Genomic DNA, 27,525 nt, shown 5'->3' on the forward strand with positions numbered 1-27,525 from the left:
AGCTGGTCTAGGCACATACACATCTCTTGCATTACGTAATTTCGTCTTATACACATTCAAGTACGTATTGTTTCTACTACGATTAAAAAACAACCTTAGTACTTTATAAACATACATATGTCTCAAGGGTAACATTTTTAATTGACAAAATAACGAAAAGGTCGGATCTGTTTTTTTTTTTTTTTTTCAAAATTAATCTGATGAATGTTTTTGAGAAATAAATAATGTTTTAGTACTTGTTACATAAGTTCCCCCCCAGCAAGAGATTCCGTACTCTAATCGGCTGTGTACCAATGAAAAATACAACATTCTCAACAGATCATCATTACATATATTTCTTAGGAAAAAGAAAAGCCGCAGGACATTATTAAGTTTTTGTTTTAGATTAAAAATATGGGTTTTCCATGTTAGTTCTGAATCCAAAGTTAGACCTAAATACTTGACACTCTCTGCAGGTTTTACCTCTACACAGTTAGTGCTGCACGTTCTACAGCTGCAAATACAAGTAATGCATTTTGAAATAATTTTAATTGGAAAATCTACTTTCCCCCGTAAATTAAAATTTATGTAATTTGTTTTCGTAGGACTTAAAACCAAATTGTTTTTTGTAAACCACCATTGAATAGCTTGCATATCTAAATTAATATTTTCCTGAATATCACTCCACTTATCATCAATGTAACATAAAGCAGTATCATCTGCAAATGATGTGACTTGTCCATGAAATTCTGCATTACAAAGGTCATTTATATATATCAAGAAGAGAACTGCCCCTAACACCGATCCTTGTGGAACACCGTATTTAATTTTGCCCATTTCACTAAATACCCCATTTATTCTGACACACTGTTTTCTATTTGATATATAACTCTCAAACCATTTATAAATCACTCCCCTTAAACCACAATTGTATAGTTTAGTAAGCAAAATTTGATGATCCACCATGTCAAAAGCCTTTGTGATATCTAGGAAAAGACCACAGACTTTTTTCCATCATTAATACCTTCTGAGACTTTTCCCATAAATTTTAAAAGCGCACTTTCAGTATCCATGCCTTGTCGAAACCCAAATTGATTATCACTGAAAAATGTAATTTTTTCAAGAAAACTGGTCAATTGCTTCTTCATTAATTTTTCAATTATCTTGGTATTAAAATGGTGGTATATTATCAGCCCTGACCGCGTTGCTGGTCATCCTCGATAAAGCATCCAGTATATCAGCCTTACTCACAGGTACAAATGAGAATCTACCACCCGATGCTTCCCTAGGAGCAGACCTGAGTTCAGCTGCATAATCATGATCTGCAGATTGATTTTTTAAATATTAATCATTAATTATACTAAGATCAAAAGGAACAGGGGTGATGACATCTGATTTTCCAAAACCTAGATTTTTAGCTCAGTTCCACAGTAACCTAATGGACTGCTTCTTACACAAAGTACTATGATAAAACCTAACTTTAGCATTTTTAATCTGTTGTAAGTATCCCAATCTTGTGTAGACTTTGACCTCTTGGCCTTTCGGAAAGCTGAATCTCTTTATTTCTGTAAGTTTCCTATGAAATCATTTATTCAGGGGGCGGGGGAGGGGGTCCTTAGAGATATGTTTTTTGAGAATTGGGGCATTTATATCATGTAAGTTTACTAGAAAAGAGTTAAATTTTCTAGCATCACATAGGTGATGAAGAACCCAAATATAGTATTCTTATATGGTGGGTTTGCCATGTGGTGTGTACTCATGATGCACCACTCTAATGGAGTCTAAGAAGGCTGTCAACATGACCTTGACTTTGCTGTGAACTTGCCATGCTTTTTTGGTCTTGGAGATGTTATGTTTCCACTGCGATGATTTCATCTTGGTTTCCTGGTTGTATCCATAAATACAGGATTCATCACCAGTGATCACTGTGTTCAGGAGGGTAGGGTTACTGTTTGCACTGTCCATCATGTCTTTTGCAATTTCAAGGTAAGGTTGTTTTTGCTCCATTGTCAGCAACTTTGGAAGAAAATTTGCGGACACTCTTCTCGTTTTCAAATCCTCGGTTCAAATCGAATGTACTGACCCAATGCTGACTCTAATTTCTTCTGTTAGTTCTCAGACTGTAAGACAATACTCCTCGGTGACTAAATTTTGCACTTGTTCAATAACATTACCATTCTGGCTTTTAGATGACCTGCCTGAATGCGATTCACTTTCCAATAACGTTTGACCAATTTTTAATCGAATGTACTACTCTTTTATTCAAGTACTGCTCATGGCAGACTCCCCAAAAGCCTGTTGAATGTTGCGAATTGTTTCCACTTGCAATTTGCCAAGCTTTTGGCAAAAGTTAATGCAGTAACACTGCTCAAGTTTTTCTGTCATTTTATAACTTGATAAAAACCGCCAATCACAACATAGAAGTTTACACTAGGCTGACTGCCGGCGACTGAAGCTTTGTCATGATAAGAAACAGTGCATGCGTGCATATGACAGTCCCCTCCACATCCCCACTAAGCTTGGCCGCCAGTGCTTCATTCATTTAAGCGAGAGGACAGAAGGTCCGATACTTTTTGAACAGCCCTTGTACACACACATTTGACCTCCAGCTCTTAAGCAGTGAACACCTCACCAGCAGGAATTTCAAGATGTCTGACATCTTCAAGAAAATTAAACAGTGAGTCTTTTGGAAGTGGTGAGAAGACAGGGGAGAGGCCCAGTTCTCCAACTGTCAGATCAGTGGCGAAGAAGGTTGCTGCCCTTGCACAAGGCTTTTTGAAGGCCACCAAACTACATCTACTCTTGTGGCCCCTCAACCGGATTTCACCCCCTGGGTTTCAGCACTGTTCTTGGACAACGTCCCAGACTGGCCTACCCAAGAGGATGGAGGAATTGTCATTTGTCGGATTAGTCAAAGTTTTCAGCGGTGGATGCTATTGGTTAAAAGTAACTACTGTGGTCAACTTCAGGGTGATACAATGCTATATGTGTGTGTAAAAGCTGCCCTTCCACACTTAACAACTTGGAGCGAGAGAAGCTGCTCAAAGTTGTAATTAGTTGGAGCTCTCAGATGTCCTTACATATGAGGGTTTTGCCGTTAATGGAGTTGCAAGACTGAGAACCGCCAGAGGACCAATCAGGCCACGCTGACCAGGGACTGTGAGCATGAAAATCCAGACACAAAGTGGGCAAGTTACAATTACAATGTCAGAGGCCTGCTCCATGTCAAGGTCTCTATCACGCTCTACAAGAAGCCCGTCAGCCCACTGTAATGCTACAAGCACCAAGGTATTGGCCACGGCTCCAGCAACTGTGGAAGGCTAAGGAAATGCATTCCCTGCGGTTGGACTGCCCGAAATTCTATGTAAATTTAATGATTTGTTTTTTGTTTTGTAGCTTTTTAAATTGACTATCAATTAGTGTATATTAGTATATTATACAAGTGCATTATGTATATAACATATTTGGGAACTATGTGGTAATTACCATAAAATTACATAAAATAATCACTATAGACCGAAATATCTGTACAAAAAATATTTTTTATCAATAAGAAATATTTTTAGTTGATAAAGTTAAATCTTATATCCATTACAGAACAAAAACAAAATTAGATTGACAAGCAATTCTTACAATAATCATAAAGTATAAAAAGAAGAGTAAAATAACTGAAAAATTAGGTGTGAAATAACTGTTTCAAGGGCATTAGTGATAAATTAAAAATGGTAGACTAAAAGAAGGCGTCATTAATCACCCTGACACATTTATTTCACACACAGTTTTTTCAGTTATTTTAGGGTAGTCCTTATGTGCTTCAAAGGAAAACAAAACCAGTTGAAACAAACTGAAAAATTTTAAAATAATTTTTTCCTAAATGGCCGATCAATCGGACGTTGGCGGTTTTATCCTGAACCTAGGTAGTCTGATCAATCAGCGTTTGTGACGTTTGCGTCTAAAGGATTAATTAACAAATAAATAATAAAATTTGGAAAAATTAGCATGGAAGTTTAAAAATAAAATTCTTAGACAACATTCAAATGTTAACTTTTCTTGATTCATGGCTTATCATCAAAAGCACAAAGCACTGTAAAAGATGCAATAGATCGGAACTTGTAAAATGGATTGACTAGGCCTGTACCAAGTGATTCCAAGGCAATGATCCGGTGCAGGTCAGTCTATACCAAGTCAGAACCCAACTTCTAAATTAAAAATTTCACGATTGTAATCGCTATCAATGAACCTGGTTTTCCATGATATTTGAGGCTTAAAACAATACAACAAGTATGTATTTGGTATATTAAGAATTAAGGTTGTTTAAATGTTTGGGCTTTCTGTATTAATGAGACTCACTACACTATCACTATCTAGTTTTGTTCATATATAAATCCACATATATAAGATTACATATAAACCCTACTACAGAAAACTGTATGAAATGAAATGCTAAATTACAGTTGTATGATTTGCAGTTAAAGAACAAATACGGCCCAAATTTGGACAATTTGGGTGTCGGACGTCTGGTAGGGGTGCTGGTAGACCAGTCTAGTCAGTTGCACTTGTACGTGGATGGTGTGGATCAGGGAGTGGCAGCCACTAACATACCACCTTCGTGTCGGGTCATCATTGATGTCTATGGCAGGTGTGAGCAGGTAATGTGAAACTTGGAAACGTATTATTTGTTAGTATTGCTGATGGACCAGGCTAGTCAATAGCATCTGTACGGGGACAGAGTAGATCAGGGAGTGGGAGCCACTAACTAACCCCTTCTTGTCGGATCATCATTGATGTCTAAGGGAGCTGTGAGCAGGTAATGTGAAACTTGGAAATGTATTATTTGTTAGTATTGCTGATGGACCAGGCTAGTCAATAGCATCTGTACGGGACAGAGTAGATCAGGGAGTGGGAGCCACTAACTAACCCCTTCTTGTCGGATCATCATTGATGTCTAAGGGAGCTGTGAGCAGGTAATGTGAAACTTGGAAACGTATTATTTGTTAATATTGCTGATGGAACAGGCTAGTCAATAGCATCTGTACGGGGACAGGGTAGATCAGGGAGTGGGAGCCACTAACTACCTCCTTGTCGGATCATCATTGATGTCTAAGGGAGCTGTGAGCAGGTAATGTGAAACTTGGAAACGTATTATTTGTTAGTATTGCTGATGGACCAGGCTAGTCAATAGCATCTGTACGGGGACAGAGTAGATCAGGGAGTGGGAGCCACTAACTAACCCCTTCTTGTCGGATCATCATTGATGTCTATGGGAGCTGTGAGCAGGTAATGTGAAACTTGGAAACGTATTATTTGTTAATATTGCTGATGGAACAGGCTAGTCAATAGCATCTGTACGGGGACAGGGTAGATCAGGGAGTGGGAGCCACTAACTACCTCCTTGTCGGATCATCATTGATGTCTAAGGGAGCTGTGAGCAGGTAATGTGAAACTTGGAAACGTATTATTTGTTAGTATTGCTGATGGACCAGGCTAGTCAATAGCATCTGTACGGGGACAGAGTAGATCAGGGAGTGGGAGCCACTAACTAACCCCTTCTTGTCGGATCATCATTGATGTCTAAGGGAGCTGTGAGCAGGTAATGTGAAACTTGGAAATGTATTATTTGTTAGTATTGCTGATGGACCAGGCTAGTCAGTAGCATCTGTACGGGGACAGAGTAGATCAGGGAGTGGGAGCCACTAACTACCTCCTTGTCGGATCATCATTGATGTCTAAGTGAGCTGTGAGCAGGTAATGTGATTCTTTGTATTATTTGTTATTATTGCGGGTGGACAAATAAATACAAGTATGTAATATGAAGTTGATAATGCTCATAAAAAAACATTATTTATTTATATGTTATAATCATTGGCAAAACCATCCATCACTATGTATAGTCAGATGATTTAGGAATAAATCCTTCAAAACACGTTCCATGTCACCATAACACATAAAATCACATTTCTGAATTATTGATGGAAAGGCAACTACCCTAATATAAGAGAACATAAGACTAGTACACAATAAATAGCAGAAACGGCAAACTAACATTTTGCAACTTTATAATTTTTGTGCTTAGTTAATATGCATTATTATTCAATAAACAATATATCAAATTAAACTGTGAAACATCCCAATTAATCTGATAAACAATTTGTTGTAAATAATTTTTATTTTCGATAGCAAAAGTGTTATTAAAAAGATTACTGCAAAAATGACTGACTAGTCTCTTAACATTGGAGAAAGATTTTTAAGTGACTAGTCATTAGTTGTTTGACAGATCCAAAATTAAGTAGCACACAGAAAAAATAAACTTAATGAAATGCCTAATTAAATACAAATCTAAAAAGGAAGTAGTATTTCAATAAATTGGAAGGAAGTAGATAAATTGTAATCAATACGCTTATTTGATGATGTGTAATCATTTAACTAAATCAGTTAGTTTCTGTGATTAGATAACAGTGAAACTAACAGATAACAATGGTATTTTGGGTGCTTAAATAAGAATCAGTATAAACATATTCATGGAATATATGAAGCATGTTTTTAAAGTAAGTACCGTTTTTAAATTACGCCACCGCAGCGCTGCAGTTGCCGTTTAGCGCATGCGTGTAGTGTAGCTATATCAGTTGGGAAGCAACAGACGCCATTACGACGCTGTTTGATCGAGTCTTTGTTTGTTTACGTGATTTTAAAATGCCGCCGACTATCGAGAATCCCGCCGACTGAAGTGCATGCTCTGATTCGTTTTCTCTGTGCTAAAGGCTTTAAAGAAATTGACATTCATCGTCAAATCAGTGAAGTTTATGGTGAAAACATTATGAGTGAAGGAATGGTGCGGAAATGGGTTCGGGCCTTCAAAGATGGCCGCACAAACGTTCATGATGAGGAACGAAGTGGGCGACCTTCAGTCATTACTGATGATCTCATTCAAAAAGTGGACTGTAAAGTGAAAGAGAACGGACGGTTCACAATTTCATCCTTAGCTACAAAATTTCCTGCTGTATCAAAAAGTGTTCTCTACGAAATTGTGTCCGAACGTTTAAATTATCGGAAACTGTGTTCACGGTGGGTACCGAAAATGTTGAATGATGAGCACAAAACCAAAAGATTGGGCTGTGCATTGAGCATTCTCGAGTGTTACAGTAACAAGGGAGATAATTTTTTAAGCCATATCGTTACAGGTGATGAAACGTGGGTAGCCTATGTTACAACAGAGTCAAAACAACAGTCAATGGAATGGTGGCATTCAACACCCCCTAGGAAAGTCAAATTCAAGCAAACAATTTCTGCCCAGAAAATCATGTGCACTGTCTTTTGGGACTTACAGGGTGTGTGTGTTGGTCAATTTTCTGCCTCGCGGTGAAACGATTAATGCAGCCGTGTACTACGAAACATTAAAAAAACTGCGCCACGCAATTCAAAACGAAAGGCGTCGTTTGGCTCCACGATAATGCTCGTACTCATTCAGCAAATCAAATGCAAGAGCTCATCACTTCATTTGGCTGGGAACAATTGGACCATCCTCCATACAGTCCCGATCTAGCGCCTAGCGACTACCATTTGTTTTCTACACTTGAAGACGCATTTGGCGGGGTAGCATCATTCCAATGATGAAGAAGTAAAAACGTCTGTGCAACAGTGGTTGTCCAGTCTGGTGGCAAGCTTCTTTGACAACGGCATACAAAAGCTGATCCCAAGATACGACAAGTGCCTTAATAATAATGGAAATTATGTAGAGAAGTAGAGGAAAGAATGCTCTTTCAGGTAAATAAAGTTTTGTTTGAAGAATGTACTTGTTGATTTTTTTATATATCAAAACGGTACTTACTTAAAAAAACATGCCTCGTATAATGGCTAAATTTCATCCTTTCTGCCAGCAAGATCAACATCTCTGATAAGACAGTCTTAAGTTGTCAGATTTTGGGACCGTGTTAGCCCAGACTTAAATTTTGCATGGACTGGGGCACTTTTTATTTAGTACCATCCTACACCCTGCTGTACTGATTCACTGCTTACTCTGTTTTTGTTCCCTGTACAGATGTGTAATCTTTGTGAATGGACAGTGTATTGTAAAAATGAGATGGCCTTTTAGTTATGAAAAAATCAGTCAAATAAGTTAAATTAAAGCTAATTGAAAAATCATAGTTGAGTTCAGTTATATAATAACTTTATTACACTACTAGTACACGAACTTCTCATGTTTTTGTAATAATTGGAAATTTCTTTTATAGGTAACTGTTGTGAACCCATATGAAGATAATGCTTCAGCCCTCAGCCTGCATGAGGAGCTCCATGCCTCTATACAGCAAGAGAACTCCATCGAAGAAGATAATATTGAAGAGTGTGTTGAACCTGTAGACTTTACTGCCCATGAAAAGGCAGATCTTGAAAGTCATGAAAAAGAAAAAGAATGTCTAGTGTTAGTAATGGAAGAACCTTTAAGATCTAAAATAGACAAGACTAACGAAAACATTCAGTCAAGTAGTATGGGACACACAACACCTAGTGAAATATCACCCATATCAGACATAGAATTAGACCCAAAATCCATTGCTTCTAACGAAAACTTAACTCTGCAACAGTTAGAACAGCAGCAACATTCCGAGATCTCCAGGCACATTGCCCAGACCAACTGTGACCACAAGACAAGCTGTGATCTCGCCAACACATCATTCGTCAAGTCTCCTATGACGAGTAAACCTCTAGTCCTACGCTCACTAGAAAATAGCTTCAACAGTTTGGCCTCTAACCTGACTCCTCTCATCTCACCTGCTGCCACTATCTCGCCTCCGCTCAAACCAAACATAGACTGTGATTACTTTAATGCTTGCCTTAGACTTAAGGATACTTTAGGATTACCAGGTAAGATTTTGCAGTATTACTTTAATATATACTCAATTAATCTATGTTGTAAATGTTTAATGTTAATTTTAAATTCATACATGTTTCTCAAAAGAATTTTACACAGTAATAAAATTCTATAAGACTTATATTTAGTGTTTTTGTTTTTTGCTAATAATTAGTTAGTTTTAATAATTCTATGCATATATGTAACATTTCCATCAATTTTATTTTTATAGTGGGTGTAGTGAATTTATTACAAAATTCAAATTGTATGTTCAATTAACACAACAGTGATTATTTATGAATAAAAATTTTTAATTTTTGGATGTTGAAATAACAGTGCAAAACTTTTTGTTTGTTCAAGTTTACTTCAACTTCAAAATAACTTTATTCATTATCTATATGTTCTTGGTATATTGAATAGTGTCACTGAACCTTACATACAGTATATCAACATTTATTATTGTCATTACTTGAAAATAGTAATTAAAATCTAAATAATTTTAGATATTATAAATGTTAGTTACAAAACTCATCTAAGGAGTAAATTGACTTGTTGATTAAAATTTATTTAACCTGCTCCCAAAATTTATTCATTTTTTATAGAATTTGGTGCATATCTAAGAAATTTTTGCCAATGCGTAGGTATTTTTACCTGTAGAATTTCTTTATTTGGGCTTTTATACTGCCCATAAACAGTTAATTTTAGCATTACTCATATTGATTTCTTCTAAGGATTCATCTTAAATTTATTTTTTAGCTGATCCATAAATACATATACCATGTGCAATTTGAGAATGAATGTATGCAAAATAAATTATTTTAAGAGTTGAAATATCACGCAATATTGATAATTTTGACAAGGCTCATATCTCTGATTTAGTCTTTGATATTTTACTTAAATGTTGATCCCAGCTCAAATGTTATTATTGAACCACAATAGTTTTTATTTATTTAAATTTTAATGAATTGATAGTTAAATGGCAAATATGTTTCATCTAGATATTGATTTTGACATGTTTTGAAATTAGTTTTTTATACTTAGATTGAGATGATGGTTACCTAAATAATTTTAAATATGTACTCATTCAGCTGAAGCAATCTCCACTATTTCAGACTTCCCATATATTTAAAAATTTGAATCATTTAAATAAAGGCAGAGGTTGTGCTGGAGTATTTTTTATAATGAAAATATAAGTTTTTTAAGTAACTTAAGAATAACACAATGATTTAAAATTTATCTCTGAGGGACTCAAAGTCGACTGGATTTTACGTGAGGAATTATTTTTGAAACTCTAATTAAATACATGTGAGATATCTACATACTGAGATCTGTTATCTAAATATGACACAAACTATCTTAATGAATTCTTTTTAACTCCTAAGGATCTTAATTTCTTAATTAGTATTAAATGCTTGACACTGTCAAAAGCTAAGACTTATTAGACCATTGGATTTGGGCTGAGAGCTATCCTGTTTCTCGTTTAACTAAGGAAAATTGCTAAGACTACAGCATATGTCTTACAGACCCTAAATAGAAGCTTTCTCTATAAGCCAAAATTTTATGAGTAAACTCTACATATGACTCTCTTTCTACTAGAGCAGGGAAAGTCATGTCTGCTCGTGGAGTCTAAAATGGTCTAAAGGACTTAATAGCCTACTTCATTCTGTTTCTGGTTAAAAACTTGTTTATTCATTTGAATTAGACCCAAGCTTCTGTTATGCATGTTTGCTAAATGGTTGGGGCATTTAAATTCTCCTTCCTTGTCACTGCAGAAAAGCATTTTCTAACAGGAGGTGAATTTTCAATTTCTGTTTCTCTTGAGACCTCTGTTCAATCTTACTGTCCAATTTTGACTAACCCCTCGGTTGATTTTTCTATACTTAAGGTTTCTGGAAGAATCTCTGAGTCATGACAGAATTTTCTTCATTTGTGATAAGTCCTTGTTAACCTTTTGACCTGTAGACAAGTATACTTGCAAGCAGAGCACTTGCCATCATCACTACTGTAGACTATTCTTGCACCCCGCTATCAGCGCTCGGGTGAAGTCACGTTAGCTGTCTTGCTGTGCCAATCAGCTGCACGATGTGTGTCCCATGTGGTCAAAAGTCAGAGCTAGATCTTGGGGGGGGGGGGGTTCTAGTAGGTCGAGAAGGGTTGGTGGAAAAAACTAGACGTTAATCCCGCTACATGTGTGAGAGCTGCTATGTCGCTTTATCTGTTGTTCCATGTTTTAAAGAATACCATGACAACTGTGGAATATCCTGATCAAAATAAGCCAATACACTTTCAAAGAATTTTTAGGGGTGAAATATAAATACACTAGAAAATAATTAATAAAAACAATAAAATATTTATATACAACATATTTGGTTACCAAAAGGTGAATAAAACTATCGCAGTGCTGTGCTTTCTGAGCAAGTTCAGCTAAGAAAAACTCAGTGTATACAACATATTTGGCCAGCTGAATAAAACTATCGCGTGCGTGCTGTGCTTTCTGAGCAAGTTCATCTAAGAAAAAACTCAGTGTAACAGATTTGGCCAGCTGCACAATCTACAGCGGTCAAATTTATGAGCTTACCAAGGTAAAGATATATGGTTTGCCTGGCTTATCCCACCCACCATAGCCAAAAGGGTGTTCACCTATCTACCATCTGGTGAGGCATCCAATGGAGGTTCCACACAGAAATGGGTATATTGCAAATCTACATAAAATTGGCTATCTGGCAGACTCCACATATTAGAAATAGACTATTTAATAATTTTCAGGTTTTTGGAACATAAGCCATAAACACAATTTAAAATTGAATGATGTACATTTGTAATAAGTGAAGGTTATTTAAATGTACTAGAATTGTTTTCATCTTGCAGTTGGGTTCTTTAGTAGAGAATCAGCTGCTTGTTGCTACTGTGACTCATGCCACTCACACAGTAGTCACCAGAGCAAGGGGGACCCACCCGCGCTATACTCAGTGCCTGCCCAGTGGTCACGGCTTCCCCTGCGGCGGAGACAGCGGACCTCTATAGCAGAGGTGGACCATTGGCATGTCGCGTTCACAGGGACATCACTTGGAGCTGTACGAAGGATTCTCGATTTAGGGGAGCTATTGACTCCAGGTCAGTTTAATAAAACAATTCCTTTAACAAATTATAATAAAAAAGCCTGTAAAGGAAATTTGTTTGTATTGTGCAAATGTTTCTTTCACATGCAGCCTTTAATATAATATATTTCATTGATTTTTAATTATTTTATTTGATAGTTAAGAATTAATTAATTAATTAAAATTAGTATTTTTACTATTAGTTGATCATTCAAACAGTCTTATCAATATAATACATTAATATTTTTATTTAATAAATATTAATTAAACATTTTGTACTCTATGAGATTATTCCGAAGAATATCCAACCTTGATTTTTGGCTAAAATAAGTCACTTGATGACAACTGCTATCCAGTTCACTTTGCAGTGCCTCTCTGCACAACCCAGTACTTTTATCCAACACTCCTCCCATTTCCAGAAACATTCCTTTAACTTTTGCTTTGGAATGGCTAACAGATCCCTAATAAAATTTGTCCGGATTTGTTCTGTGCTCTCAAATGTTTTTCTTTTCAGAGGAATTTTTAATTTTCCTGGTAAGAGCGAGAAATCACATTGATTTTTGGATTGTAGAGAGGCTGTGAAGTTTTTTAATATTGTATGTTCGTGTTGGTGTGTATGAGGATCTTCCTCCATCCTTATATCTGATCTAAGATGGTTGGTTGTGTATTGGCCACCATTTGTATCATTTGGTTGTGTCGGTAAGTGAAATGTGGCCATTAAAAGGAGTTTGAGTACACTTTGGACCTCGTTTAGAGGAGTATTTCTCATATTATCATAGGTAGGCATGATAATAATACTCATGTTTTCCTTAATTTGGCAATATGTTGCCTTTTACCATTAAAATGTTCTTGCTGGATTTATTATAATATTAAATGTAATCCAAGTGTTTGTATGTATGTGTTATTGGTAAAAAAAGACTATATGTGACTATTTTTTTATATAATATTCACAGTTTATGAATAAAGACTTATGAAATGAATAGTTATAAAACTGACCACTATGATTATTTCTAGAACAACTGAATCTGAATCAAGAAAGAAGCCAAAAGTCCAAACACGACCATTCTGATACTAGACAGCTTGTTCTTAGTCCCACCATCAAGTATGCAGCTTGTGCAGCATTCTCACCTAAGCACGAGTAAGTTTGTATTCTGGTATAAACACTACAAGTTTATTTTTACTAATTAGTAGTAGTCCTCAGTTGTAGCTGTCCATTGAATATGGTTTTCTAGAGATTTAAAAAGTTGAGAAAATAAAATATAAAATAAAATAAAAGTTGTTGGCTCATTTTTAAAACATCAACCACATGTTATAGGTTTAAGATGGCGATAGGTTAGCTTCTTATCCATAACCACAATTAGATGATTAACATTTCTAGAAGAGGCAACTGTAATCCTAAAGGTAAAGTGAGTTTTAGTGATTTCCATCTCGTAAATGTGCACTGATAGTTTTGATGGGGACAGAAGTGCCTCCTTCTCACATCAAGTCCATATACGTTGTAAAATAATTATACTATAATAACCTATCTAATACATAATTATCATATTTGATATTAATACCGTTTACACTGTAAGCAGGTGCTTTATAATCTAATTCTTATGTCAGCTATTTTTATAGGTAAATAATACTGAATGGACCTTTGTCAATGCCATGTATATAGTCGGATGACAATAAAAGATTTTGACTTTGACATAGAAGAGGTATAACCGTAACTTCCAAGCCTGTGTGTCACAAGGTGGTAAGATAGCAAAGATGTTTTCCATTGGGGTGTTATCAGGTTGATGATTTTTTTTTTGTGCAGCTCTGTCTATTGAGTCTCTAAAGTTGTTGTTGAAAAATCCTTCAACATTCAAAAATGCACAGAATATCACCTCTTTATCTAATAGCATCCTCTTTGTACTGCCATCTAGAGTTTAGATGTAATTTCTAATATTGGTGAGATATAGATTAGGAAGTAGGGTTGCTGGTGAAGATGATGTTTACTCCCTATTCTGATTTGAGGATGTTGATACAGAATAGCTGTATCATCACCAAAGTATTAAAAATATGGCATTTCTTATCACACTATGAGGCTGATGTTGCAGAATTGCTAGTGAAGCCTCAGTGTATTAACAACACTATTTTGAGGCTGATATCATAAGGTTGGGGCAAAGCAGGTAGATTTCCTAATACAATGTGATTGATGAAATAGAGTACAAGTAAATTACATCAGATATGTTCCCAATTATTCCATGATGCTGGTAAGGTTTAATAAGATAGATCACGTGTGTTCTGTTGGTTCAAGGTCAATTAATACCTTTCTCAGCTGGTTGGAGCAGCTAAAGATGTGTACACCTACTTTTATTTCCTATTATTTCAGTAGTGCCCACCTTTAGAATTTGTCTTATATAACCTTAACCTCATAGCACTTCTTCCTCTCCTTTATTTATAATGTATTTGTGTCCTGTTTACCTTTTACTTTTTAGGATCTAGGGCAGGGGTTCTCAACCTTATTAACCCTTTCCGGGCCAAGCGGCAATATATTGCCGCCATAGATCGTGTCTGAAAAGTGCCAGGCGGCAAAATATTGCCGTCGGTAACATATGCGAAAAGCGCCAGGTGGCAATATATTGCCTCCTTGATATTCGTCGTTTTCTTAAATAAATACGATGTCAAATGATTAAAGTTTTGTTTTTTTATTCCCTAGTATATTTGTAGATAGTTAATATGAATATTATTTTTATTTTGGAGGTCTATGCATTTTTATTTTGTAATTGTCACCTGCCTGACATTATCAGCTGACTCGATCTTTCCTTGTTAATTCTTTATGCTTTAGTGTAATGTTATTATTGTATGCTGGATTCTTCTTCATTATTTTATTTTGTGATTGTAAATATTAGTAGTGTTAGTTGTTATGCGCTTAGCCATTGTGTGTAATAGTTACAGTGACTGACAATTTGCGATCTCACAGAAGTGAAATCATAAATAGCACATTTGTAAATAGAAAAAGTGTAAATAAATTTCAAATAAAATTGTGTAAATATTTCTTGGTAAATACTGTTTTTTAACTGTATTGAAACTGATTATGGATCCTACAATTATCTGTTTACCGGTACATCCATAATGTGAATATTTATTTTAAGTTTCTTGCAATGTAAGAGTCAGTTGCTTTAACACTTATAAAATGTTGTGAAGTACAACTATGCATATTTATACAAAATGTGTCATAAAAAAATTTATTTATGAGAGAAATAACACAAAATGTTGTATGGTTGTTCCTTTCTAAATGTATAATAAAATAAAGTAGTTTCCCACAGTAAAATTATTTTTCATTTTTTAGTTATTTGCAAAAAAAATAAAAAATTTTCTTATGTAATCTATTAAAACATTTTTTAAAATTTTAAATTACTTAAAACTACATCTATATATTTTTTTGTTGATAGTATATATCTATATGAGTAATTTGGTGCAACTTTTAGGTCATTCTCTAATTTTTATGAAAACATAAATTTTAATCTAAGAGACTGCAAAATCACCAATTATTTTTGACTAGTCTTGGCACTTTTGACTAGTCACAAAGGGGTATGAGATGTGAAAAAATTTTGCAACATCTTATATTTGCCCCTGGCCCTGAAAGGGTTAAACTCTTGACCCCTTTTGTGTCTGAGATTTTGATGATCCCTGACCATAAATTTCAATTAGGTGTTGAGGGGAGTGACTAGATGTTTAACATCACTAAATAAATAGGGCTCGTATCCTGAAAAATGCTGTGGTTTAATATTATGGTATTCCCATGTTAAATATTGGATAAAAACTAAATTTATTCCTCCTCTAGTAAAAGTACGACAGTAAAACTGATAATACGAAATATGAAAATGAAATGAAATATGTTTTTTATTGCGTTATAAAGCCTGCAAACAAGTGCGATCAGCTCATACTGCTACCTGTCGGAGATCTTATGAACTAACTGAGGGTGTCGATGACTTGGTCTTCTGTCTGCTCGATCCATTAGTTTCAATTAGTATCGAGGTAGATCAAACTAAAAAACAAAAAAGCAGAAAATACGAATCTTATTTAAAGTTTAGGGTTTATGTCCCTTGGAAATAAGAGTATGTCGTGTCTGGTGAATTACTGTCCACTGAATCAATGAATGTTACATCATCTGGAAACCAAACATCATGGACTCAAGGATAAACTGGTGAGCTTTTTGGAACAAAAATGTCAGGCTCTGAAGAATAAAATAGAAAATATTACTAAAGTGAGTAATACTAACTAAAATGCTCTTCAAGCCTCGTATGATGTGGCATTAAATATTGCCCAGAGTGCCAAACTTCATACAAGAATTGATACTTTCTGCTGCTATTGATATGGTTTTCACGGGTAGTGTCACTAAGAAAATTAAAATTAAAACGAATCAAAAGAAACATCGAGTTGGAACATGTCATGTTTTAAAACAACAGCTATGGTTCATGGTTCTATGGTTACAACCCAGAAACTAAGCTACAGTCAAGCCCATGGAAGACGTCATTGTCACCCCACCCATAAAAATGTTGTCAAATCAAACTTCTAAACAATGCTGATTTTTCTTTTTTTATGCCAAGAGCATAGTTCATTCAGAGTTTGTTCCCCCCGGTCAGACTGTCAATCAAACTTTTATTTGCAAGTTTTAAGAAGATTGTGCAGCAGTGTTCATAAAAAAAGACCTGATTTGTGGCAGACAGGATACTGGTTCTTCCACCATGACAACACACCTGCACACTGAGCCATCTCTGTTAAACACGCAACTTTCTCGCCTGACCTGGCATTGTGCAACTTTTTCTTATTTCCACGCCTCAAAAAGGGGCATGAAAGGACACCAATTTGACAACATCGAAGAGGTCAAGAAAAAAACGAGGGAGGAGCTGTCAGCCATTTCTAAAGATGAGCACAACAAAATGTTATATCAAACAGTGAAAACACCAACGGGACAAATTTAATGTATTAGTTGTAATTGACAGTATTTTGAATGGGATAAGGTATTTTGTAAAAAATTTGAAAATATGTAGTTTTAAAAAAATAATTATGGTTTCATTTGGGTATCTCCTCGTATCTCCCATTCCCCTCGTAACCAAGAAACCTTCATACTTATGTACATATTTTCTTTCAAAACTAGTGCCTGATTGTTATGGAAAAAAGTAGTAGTAGTTTTAATTTCTGTGACCCCTGATATGGCCTTTCCTCAACTCCCCTGTGGATCTGGACACCCAGGTTGAGGACCTCTGGTTTGGGGTCTAACATCAGCAAAAGCAAGTTCCTATAAGATCATGTTAATTTTGTATGGTTTTTACTATTAAAACTGCCACAGATTTCCTTGTAGATCTCAAAATTTTAAAATTTGTTAACTGGGTTGTTGGAAATTCACATTGTGTAATTTCTCCTACTTGCTGCTGCTCATCTATGTAATGTTCCAAATTACATTCTTTAGTATTATATTACTATTGTTTACATCAATGTAAGCTTAAAATAGCTCATCATTGGTTCTTTTTTCTTGCTATCAGCAGTTCATGCAATCTCATAATTATGAGGAAGATTGATCTAAATTGTGATGTCATGTATTATAAGTTACAATTTTTTTAATTGAACAGGTTAATTTTCAGTAATTTAATGCCTCAATTTTTATATTACAGGTACATTGACCCAAAAACTAAGAAACGGATGGTTGCTTATGCAGCGTTCCAAGTGCTTGTGAGACCAGGATCATACAAGGTAGGGCCACCCTCTGTGTCCCGAGTCAGCAAACCAGTTGACCCTCCTCTTGACCACAACTCCACAGAATGGGTCACCAAAGAAAGAAATTCTACCGTCCTTACTGCTCTCTTATTAAAGCTTGAGCAAGCTTAATTGTATATTTTTTTAATGTAAAGCAAAAGCTTAACTAAAGTCGTCAAGTGCATAAATTTTTATATTGCAATATGGACCAATTTATTGTTATGTAAGTTTGTATCAAATTTATTTATTGTTATCTGTGATTTTCTTTATTTATAACTACAGTCCTCAAGATTTTTTACCAGTTTTTTTTCTCTTTAGATTTTATATAGTATTAATATGTTTGTGTAATGTATAAAATTTTAATTTTTTTATATTATGTATTCCATTTTTTTAAACATGGCTCAGAATTTGTTGTAGAACTTTATTTCTGGGTTGGTATGTCTGTAATCTATTGTTAATTATTATTTAAGGTTTTTCCTTATTCTTATTTTATTTCAGTCCAAATGTTTTTGAAATTATAATTTTAAATTAAATTTAGTTGTATGAAATGATGTATTATTAGGTTACAGTAATGTAACTATAAATGATTGTAGTAACATAACTATAGAAGGGGATCAGGAGATAAATATTTTTTGTACCTAATGCATGTTTTTATAACAAATATAGCTAAAAATTGTATGTATTATTTATCTTTATTTTAAGTAATTTTTTTAGTTTTCAATTTTATCTTACAGGTAATCAAAGTTGTTAAATATAATCCAGGATTACAAGTGTTTGGGTAAGTGTATGGCAATGTAGTCATAGTTGCGGAGATTTTGTTTTACGCTAAATTTATTCATTCAAATCTAAAAATAAATAAATTATACCATGTTATTTAGGAATCATGGTGGTCCAACTTTATGTATTCTCGATTTAAATTATTTATCATAGAATGATACACAGAGTCTGAAAACAATTGTAAACTTAATACACAAAATAAATCAGTCTTAGTACTTAAGAGCCAAGAAGAGGATTATGACACTATGTAATTCGCTGAGCGTTAGCGAATTACATTTTTTACTCGAGGGGATGGAAAAATATAATTTCTGTCTGACTGTATGATATCTCGTAAACAATGTGATCTATATATTTGAAATTTGCATGAAGTTTCATTTCTATAAAGGAAATTTTGAGTTTGATGATGGTGAATGTCAAACTAGGCTGGTCGCATACAGATCAAAACATTTTGACTTGTAGTGCTGCTCAGTGCTTCAGCAGAGTGCCACACACTGGCTGAAACTATGATCCACATCGCTTCATTGCGTTTCAAGTAAGGCTTGTATCAAAAGGTGTCAGCCATCTGAATTACGTCTCAAGACATATTGCCTTGAACAGTTGCTCTTGCATAGCCAGACTGTTATCAGAAGGCTTTCTGCTGCTGCGATGGTCTGTGTAGTTTGTATTCCCTTTTCTAATTTGTTCACTTATAGTTCCAACAAGTGGTTTTTGTGCTCATTCTGCAGTAGTTATGAAACTTGATTCAATAATTTCCGAGTGCCATAGGAAAACCAGAAGTGTTTCTCTTCTGGTTTATGGAATGACCCCAGTATTTTCTTTCCGGTGGTAGCTTTAATGGTGTATGATTTCATACAACAGAATGCCAACGTCAACATTCTCATCATTGCAAAAAAAAAAAAAAAACACTTTAGTCCGGTGTGCTTACACTACATTTAAAAAAAATGTAGCCATAGTATCCTATTTTACTCTTAGTTACACATTGCAAGGAATATAAGTTGAAACAAATAATAATACGGTAAAAATAAGGAAAAGGGCTTAGTACGCACAGTGTAGACATTTTTCTTCTTCTAACTGCTACGATAATTCCTTTTTTACCTCATTATATTCTTGTAGTCCTAGGAGACCCTAGTTGTAACCTAGTGCTTTCCACCAGTATTTGTGATGAAAAACTTACAAAGAGGCCTATGCTCTGAGGTTACTTGTATTATTCCACAACTGGAGTATTCATCCATAACCTGAAGACAGCATCAGGTTGACAGCCTGTGATAAAGAAGCTATTTGGTGACTGCTGTGATAGATTGGTAGTGACTTCTACCAATGAAGGTACAGTTCCTCTCACTTCCATCCACTTTAATGAGCAGATGGAGGTCATAAAAGTTATAAAAAAGCCTCTGTACGGTGGAAACCAGACAATTAGGTGTTTAACCTTACTAAGATTCCAAGACAGTCAGCCTGAATTACATGTAACCTCAATACACCGTGTTAGATTTTGTTACCATGCAGACCATTTAACATAGGATTTTTGTTGATTAAGCATTTTTGAATCAATTGACCTTTTAATCAATCAAGAGGCTGGATAGATTTGATTTCAATAGTCAATAGTCAAAAATTCTTTATTTACATCAGCATAAAGAAGTGTAATGGCGTCAAAATTTACAATGAATTAAAATCCAGGTCTCTTGCTTTACAATGTACTGTTTACAGAGTCAAAAAATTCTGTCATGGTGTAAAAGGGTCTTTCCATGAGCCAGTCTTGAAGGCTTTTCTTCATCTCATTCCCTCCAAGATTTTTCAGGTTGAGAGGTAGGGTGTTGAAGATTTTTCTTCCCATGTAGGATGGTTTCCTGCTGTACCGTGTAGTATGGTGTCCAGGAAGGAGGTAGTCAGTTGCTCTCCGGGTGTTGTGGGAGTGAGTATCCTTAGCTCTTGGTAACTCCATTTCAACTGTCTGGACAACTACAGAGTAGATGTACAGTGCTATGACAGTCATGAGTTTTAAAGTCTTAAAAGCTTCTCTGCAGCTTTCAAGTGGTCCCAGATCTGCCAGTGTCCTTATTGCCTTTTTTTGGAGGAGTAAGATCTTGCTAAGATTATGGGCAGATGTTCCTCCCCATACTGATATACCATACCTTATATGGGATTCAAAAACAGCATGGTAAGTTGTCTTTGCCGCTTGCAGTCCTCCTATCCACTTAATTCTTCTTACTGCGTAGATTCCAGATCCAAGATTTTTGGTCAAACTGTTAATATGATCAGTCCAGGTAAGATCACCATCAATCACTATGCCTAATAGTTTTGATTGTTTTTCTATTGTGATGTTTTGGACGTTAGGCACTTGATCTTGTCTTCTGCTAAAATTAATTTGGGTGGTCTTTGTTGGGTTAATTGCCAGGTCATTTTTCAGGCAGTACTGCAGAGTTTTGTTTGTTGATGTGACAATGTCTGCATGCAGGCCCAGTGTGGAGTCATTTTTTATAAGAAGGGTTGTATCATCTGCATACATAATAGTTTTTACATTGTCAGTTAAAAACAGACAGATTTCTGTCTGTTCGCACAATATCTCAAGAACAAACATACCTTTAGGCTTAAACTTTTGCATTAACATGTTTACTGTGGCGAACTAGAAAATGTACCATTCTTTCCTCCCAATCATTGCTTCAGCGTGAGCTCAGCAATTTTCTAGGTAAAGGTCACTTGTTCTTATACAGGGTGTCCCATGAAGAAACGGAGAAACTGTCAGGACTGTTCTTACGGTGAAAATAATGAAAAAAGTTCATATACACATAGGTCCAGAAACGCTTAGTTAGCGAGCTGTACAGGGTGAAAGATTTCGCCCAGATTTCAGAAATCAGAAGTCAGAAATCAGAAGTTTTATTGGCCATTAAGTATCCCAAAGATTACAATAGGCTTCGTCAAAAAAAACATTATTTTTCAGCTTAATTCTAGTGATATAGTATAAATATATACTAGTTTCCAGTCATATCTATTATAATAAATATATAATAAATACTTAAATCTACTCAAATAAATAAAACATAAAAAACACAAAAACACACAGAGACATGGAGTTAAAATCTAAAATTTAAAATAAATATAATAAATTATGGAGTACCCTTTTATATATATATATATATATATATATTTGTTATTTACAACATATCACATTTCATATACTCCTCAACACTGTAAAATTCCTTAAGCTTAAGCCACTCTGACATGTTTGATTTAAATTGTTTGAAAGGTAAAGCTCTAACAAAAAGAGGAAGCTTATTAAATAGTTTTAACTGCTGGTATTTATGGCTTTTATAATATTTATCTAGCCTTATATTAGGAGTTCTCAGATTATCTTTTGATCTGGTATCATACTCATGGAGTGTACATTGTGTTTCAAATCTATCTTCATTTTCTTTTACATATATTAATTAGGTTATAGAAAATATAAGTACATGCCAAGGTCATAATTTTAAGCCTAGAAAAATGTTGTCTGCAAGACTCTTGATATGATAATCCAGCTAATATTCTAATTGCTTTTTTCTGCCAGACAAAAACGTTTTTTTGCTGTACTGGAATTACCCCACAGTCGAATGCCGTAACACAAGTGGCTATGAAATAAAAAAATTTTCAGTGCCACCGTTAAAAGGGAGCCCTATTAAATTATTTTGGGCGTTACCCAAGACGTAAAATTTAATGTATATTATGCAAATTGAACTGAAAAATTGAATAAAATTGGTACCAGACCTCTAGCTGCAGTAATTTTTAAAATATCTGAAGAAATACACAAAATTCGGTGTCAAAAAACAAGTTTCATTTAGGTTTCAAGTAGATTAACTTTCTTAAATGTGTAACAAACACGTAAAATTCTTTAACAAAACTTGTAAAGAATTAATTTCTTAAGATAATGATGTAAAATAAGCCAATAAAGATTATACGTAAACTTTAAGAAAATCAATTTTTAATTAAATAAATAACGTACGAAGAATAGACTAAATCGGTTACACTTTTTTTCTTGCTGAACATACATGTTTTTATAAAATTTTATTTTCACTCACTATTGCAAAAAAAAAAAAAAAAACTAACAAAATAACTAACCTTAGTTTAGTAACTGTTCGAAATTCCCTCCTTCACAATGCACACAGCACTCTGGTCGACGTAAAATATTTGTGGTGGCTCTGCGAATTATGTCTGGATTGTTTCTTATACTGTCAAATGCGTTGCGAATTCTAACGAGTAATTCTTCCTTGGTATCAACTTTACGTTTATACACCATAGCTTTGATATGTCCCCATAAGAAGTAGTCAAGAGGCGATAAGTCAGGCGATCGTGGTGGCCAGTTGATTGGTCCACCACGCCCAATCCAGTTCAAGAAATTAGCATTCAAATGATTTCTAGCTACTAAAGAAAAATGAGGAGTTGCACCATCGTGTTGGAAAATCATTTAAAATCTTTTTTGTAAAGGGATATCTTCCAAAAGAGCCGGTAAATCACTTTTCAGAAATTGTTCATACATATTTCCTGTAAGGCTTCCTTCAAAAACGAATGTCCTAGAATTTTGTCATCAATAACGGCACACCAAACATTAATGTGAAATCTGTGTTGGAAAAAGGTTTCTACGGTACCATGTGGATTTTCTTCGCTCCATAAATGACTATTTCTACAATTGAAGTTTCTCGTGAAAGTTGCTTCATCAGAAAATAAAATTGAATTCACCCTATCAGCATTGTCTAGAAGCCAATGAGAAAAGTTTAACCGTAAAGGGTAATCTGTCGGCAGCAAATGTTGTACCTTTTGCAGGTGAAAAGGATGAAGTCTCTCTTTACGCAAGATGCGCCACACTTTGTTTCTCGATAAACCAGTGCGATACGCAATTCGCCTCGTACTAGTACCCGGGCTACGATGAATATGTTGAATATTACAACAATATTTAAAATATTAAATGCTTTGTGGTTTTTACTTGATATTTTTATGACGGCTAATTTACAATAGGCATAAAGGCAAATATTTTACCGATGTGAATTAATTATTATTTTAATTATAAAGTCTCAATACTTTATTTTTTTTTTTTTCATTGACTCATATTGATAATGAGCTGAGGGGGTGGGATGCTGCGGAAAGTAGTACACACCTAAATGGAGCCTTGGGTCCAAAAAGTTTGGGAAACACTGAAATACAGTAAGGTAATTGGAAACAAATGGTCTACATTTGTAGCTTTTTGCCCAGGCGAATCTGATCTTTACAAACTCAGGAGCTTTGACAATGAATTACCATGAGTACATCATAGAGTAACTATTCTAAGAACAAAATGGTAGTGGAAGGGGAAGTAATGTGTTTTTTTGTTAATGTTTCTCTCTTAGTTATCTTTTGTACATTATGTAAATGTCATTTTTATACCACACATTTTTATTGAACTTGATGAATTTTGTGAGATATTGTTGGTGAAGGGGGAAGTGTAAAATACGTTTTACATAAATAAACTGAATTGCGGGTGCCTGTGGGGATAAGGGTTGGACAAACAGACAAGTATTGAGTACATACTGGATGAGAACCAGTAATAATTTTAACCCTGGAAATGAGTGTCACCAGTTTCAGTCAACAAGGTGCTTTGACATCTTCAATAGAATATTTCACTATCCAGACATCAATTTTGGGTTAGTAAAACCATTACACATTTTAGGTTTGTAACACTATTAACCCTTTCACAAGTACCTTATGTATTTGGTACAAAATAGTACTGACATTCAAGAACTTAAATTTGCAAATTCACATGGAAATAGTAGTGACATTTCTGAATGTCATTTGGTTATGACGTTGCACTAATGCTAATCTTTCTGGCAGCCAGCCATTCCATATCTATAACATCTGAGGGCTGTTTCCCTTGTAAATATTGTCAACTGTGTCAGAGATACTGTGCATGCCTCGAGCCTTTTCCCACAACTGTTTTCTGCGTCAATCACTGTCAACAGAAATTTGCTCTGAATACAGGCACATAATCCTCAGTTACATTCTGCTACTCTGCTGTAAACAGTCACTTAGTATTGTTTTGTCTTGTTGCCAATCTAGTGTCAGTATTGTTTTATCTTATTGTCGATCTAGTGTAGTTTATCGTTTTATTACTAATTTCACCTGTTGTGATATGAAATAGATTCTGAACAAAACTTATGTAGTGATGAAATAAGAGGAGGTCTTTATGAGTGAAGTGAAGGAGATCAAATCACAGACAATAATGACAAGTTTTAGATCCTGACAATGAGAATGTGTTTGGTGATGAACAAGATAATGTAACATATTCTCCTTTTGAAGCTGAAGATATGGTCCTTGCTCCCAACTTCAATACTGTATCTGAATTGGAGATTCAAGAACCTATACTAACAGTAAGAGACCCTGATACTTGCCCATTTTGCAAATGGAAACATGGTGACTGTTTTGTGCCAAAAGATTTCGTATTTAGTAATTCAAACTTTGGTCTTCAAGTTGCCTTTGAAGAAAATATTGAAAAAGAAATAGATTTGTTTCATGAATGTTTTGATTATGATCTAGTTTTACACATTGCTTCTGAGGCTAATAAGTATGCCCAGCAACGAATGAAAAAATAGGACTAAAAGTATTCTCAAACCTTAGATGCTAGGGCAATATAAATTCTGATGAGTTGTTTTGTTTTTTTTTGCAATCTTACTTCTAGTGCCTCATTGCAAGAAAAATGCACTAAAACTCTAGTTAAGTACTGATCCATTAGTGAATACTTATATTCCCACAGTTGTTTAGTCAGGATAGATTCCCATTGTTGCTAATCTAGGTATATGACAACTCACTTGAAGATGGGGGAAATAAGTTGTACAAAATTTGTAAGGTTATCAGAACCGCACAAAATTTTCTTCACTTCACTCCCCTAATAAGAATCTGGTCATTGATGAGAGTCTTATGCTGTAGAAAGGTCATCTGGTATACATTTTGTCCAAACGTGTTATATGGAATAAAACTGTATATATTGTGTGACAGTGATTCTGGCATTGTTCTTGATTTTACTATTTATAGTGGCAAGAGTACTGACTATTTGACTGAGATTGGAAATATTGGAGTCCCACCAAAGGTTATCAGGACACTGATGCAATCCAATTTAGGACAAAACCATGTGGGTTGTATATAGATAACTAGTACAGCAGTCCCACTTTGATCAAGTAACTTCTTGAAAATGAAACAGGAGCTTGTGGAACTGTCAGACAAAACTTTAAAGGTCTCCCATGCTTGCCTAAAAAAAATTGAATAAGGAATATTGTAAGATACAGAGAAAAAACACATGCTTTGTGTGAACTGTGTGATCTCCGTAATGTTGCAATGCTTACTACGAGTACTATCCACAACCATCAGATGATTCCTGTGACCAAGCTAGGAAAGACTGTTGACAAACCAAACTCTGTCATAGAATATACAAAGGACATGGGGGCCATAAATTGTTTCAACATGTTGGTTTCTCTCAATGACATTACAAGAAAGACCAAAAATTGGTACAGGAAATTATTTTTTCACTTGATTGATATTGTTGTTTTGATTGTGTACATGTTTGTTATCAAAACAAACAAAAAGACTGAGTTTTCTGCCTTCGAATTAAACCTAATTTTACAAATGGAGATACATTACACTCCAAGAGAAGGCAGGGCTAGTTCCCGCAACACCGAGAGTTGTGCTGTTGCCGGCTGCTATCAGGAACAAACACTCGCTCCGCCTCACAGGTAGACACTTTCCTCAACCACTGCTATCACCTGAAGGTGAGACACAAAAATCCCAGACGAGATGCTACATCTGTTCCCATTCCTCAACTAGAGAAAAGAAGAGGCAGGATACAACTTTCCATTATTAAGACTGTGGTGTTCATTTAAGTGTATATCTATCCTTTGAATAATTTTATACAAAAAACAAATTTTAATCCTCTAATTACTAATTTTCATGTAAAAATAAAAAAAACATTGTTTTTTTTACTAATTTGGGTGTGTTTGGAATCAACATCCTTACTCTTATTGTACAAATCGTGAAGTGACATTCCAGAATGTCAGTACTCTCCCCAAAGGGTTAAATATGTGCTGCAAGATGTGTTAAGCTTTATTTTTATATAGGAGACATAAAGTTCGGTGATAGTACAAGTCACTACGTGGGCATTAGTGAGCATTTTCACATTGGTCTAATTGGTAACCACTTTTAAATAACCAAATTTGTAAACAGAGTAGTAATTTGACATTTTAACATGTAACATACGAGGGTCGTCCATAAAGTAACCGCCGTTTCGGCGTGGCGCGATAAGTAGTGGGGGTAGTGCCGCCATTCTCACATCGGTGTGCGCAGCCGTTCAGTACGCTTCTAGCTGTGCAAGGGAGAGCATCGTTCGATCGCGCGTTCTTTTGGTACAACGTAAAAACATGAGCGCTGTGATAGAAAATCCCGCCAAGTGTGAAGTACGTGGTGTAATAAGATTTCTGTGGTCGAAAAGTTACACAGCAGCTGAAATTCATCGTGAATTGAGTGCGGTGTATGGCCCAAACATTATGAGCGAAGGTGTAGTCCGTCAATGCAATGGGGTCATACTGCTTCGCCAAGCAAGCCGAAGAAAGCTCGGCAATCTTTTTCAGCGAGAAAATTGATGGCTACAGTTTTTTGAGATGCTAAGGGCATCTTGCTCGTTGAATTTATGGAGCATGGTACGACCATTACAGCTGCAGCTTGCTGTGAAACCTTAAAACGGCTACGACGAGCGATTCAAAACAAGCATCGTGGTCTTCTGACATCTGGTGTTGTGTTTGTCCATGACAACGCCCGCCCTCATACAGCTCAAAGAACGACAGAACTTTTGAAAAAGTTCAAATGGGACGTTTTTGACCACCCCCCTACAGCCCGGATTTGGCTCCCAGTGATTTCCATCTCTTCCCGTACATGAAGCGGTGGCTTGCATCTCAGAGGTTTGCGAGTGATGAAGAGCTTCAAAACGCTGTAACATGTTGGCTACGTTCTCAGGCGGCAGATTTTTTTAAAGACGGAATTTAAAAAACTGTTAAAAGATATGATAAGTGCTTGAAATTTCATGGTGAATATGTAGAAAAGTAGAGAAAAGCTGCA

At 35.2% G+C, this 27,525-nt stretch overlaps 1 protein-coding gene across 1 annotated transcript in view; it reads left to right on the top strand.

Moving 5' to 3' along the window:
• The window catches only part of LOC124361311 (neuralized-like protein 4), a 151,121-nt gene that overhangs the window by 51,712 nt on the left and 71,884 nt on the right, over positions 1 to 27,525 (top strand). The window contains exons 10-14 of the mRNA XM_046815357.1: positions 4,449 to 4,628; positions 8,208 to 8,838; positions 11,693 to 11,938; positions 12,937 to 13,060; positions 17,568 to 17,779. Of these exons, the coding sequence (XP_046671313.1) occupies positions 4,449 to 4,628; positions 8,208 to 8,838; positions 11,693 to 11,938; positions 12,937 to 13,060; positions 17,568 to 17,779 (1,393 nt within the window). The remainder of the gene's footprint in view (positions 1 to 4,448; positions 4,629 to 8,207; positions 8,839 to 11,692; positions 11,939 to 12,936; positions 13,061 to 17,567; positions 17,780 to 27,525) is intronic.

The sequence above is a fragment of the Homalodisca vitripennis genome, chromosome 4 (genome assembly GCF_021130785.1).
Source record: "Homalodisca vitripennis isolate AUS2020 chromosome 4, UT_GWSS_2.1, whole genome shotgun sequence".
Taxonomy (NCBI): Eukaryota; Metazoa; Arthropoda; class Insecta; order Hemiptera; family Cicadellidae; genus Homalodisca; species Homalodisca vitripennis.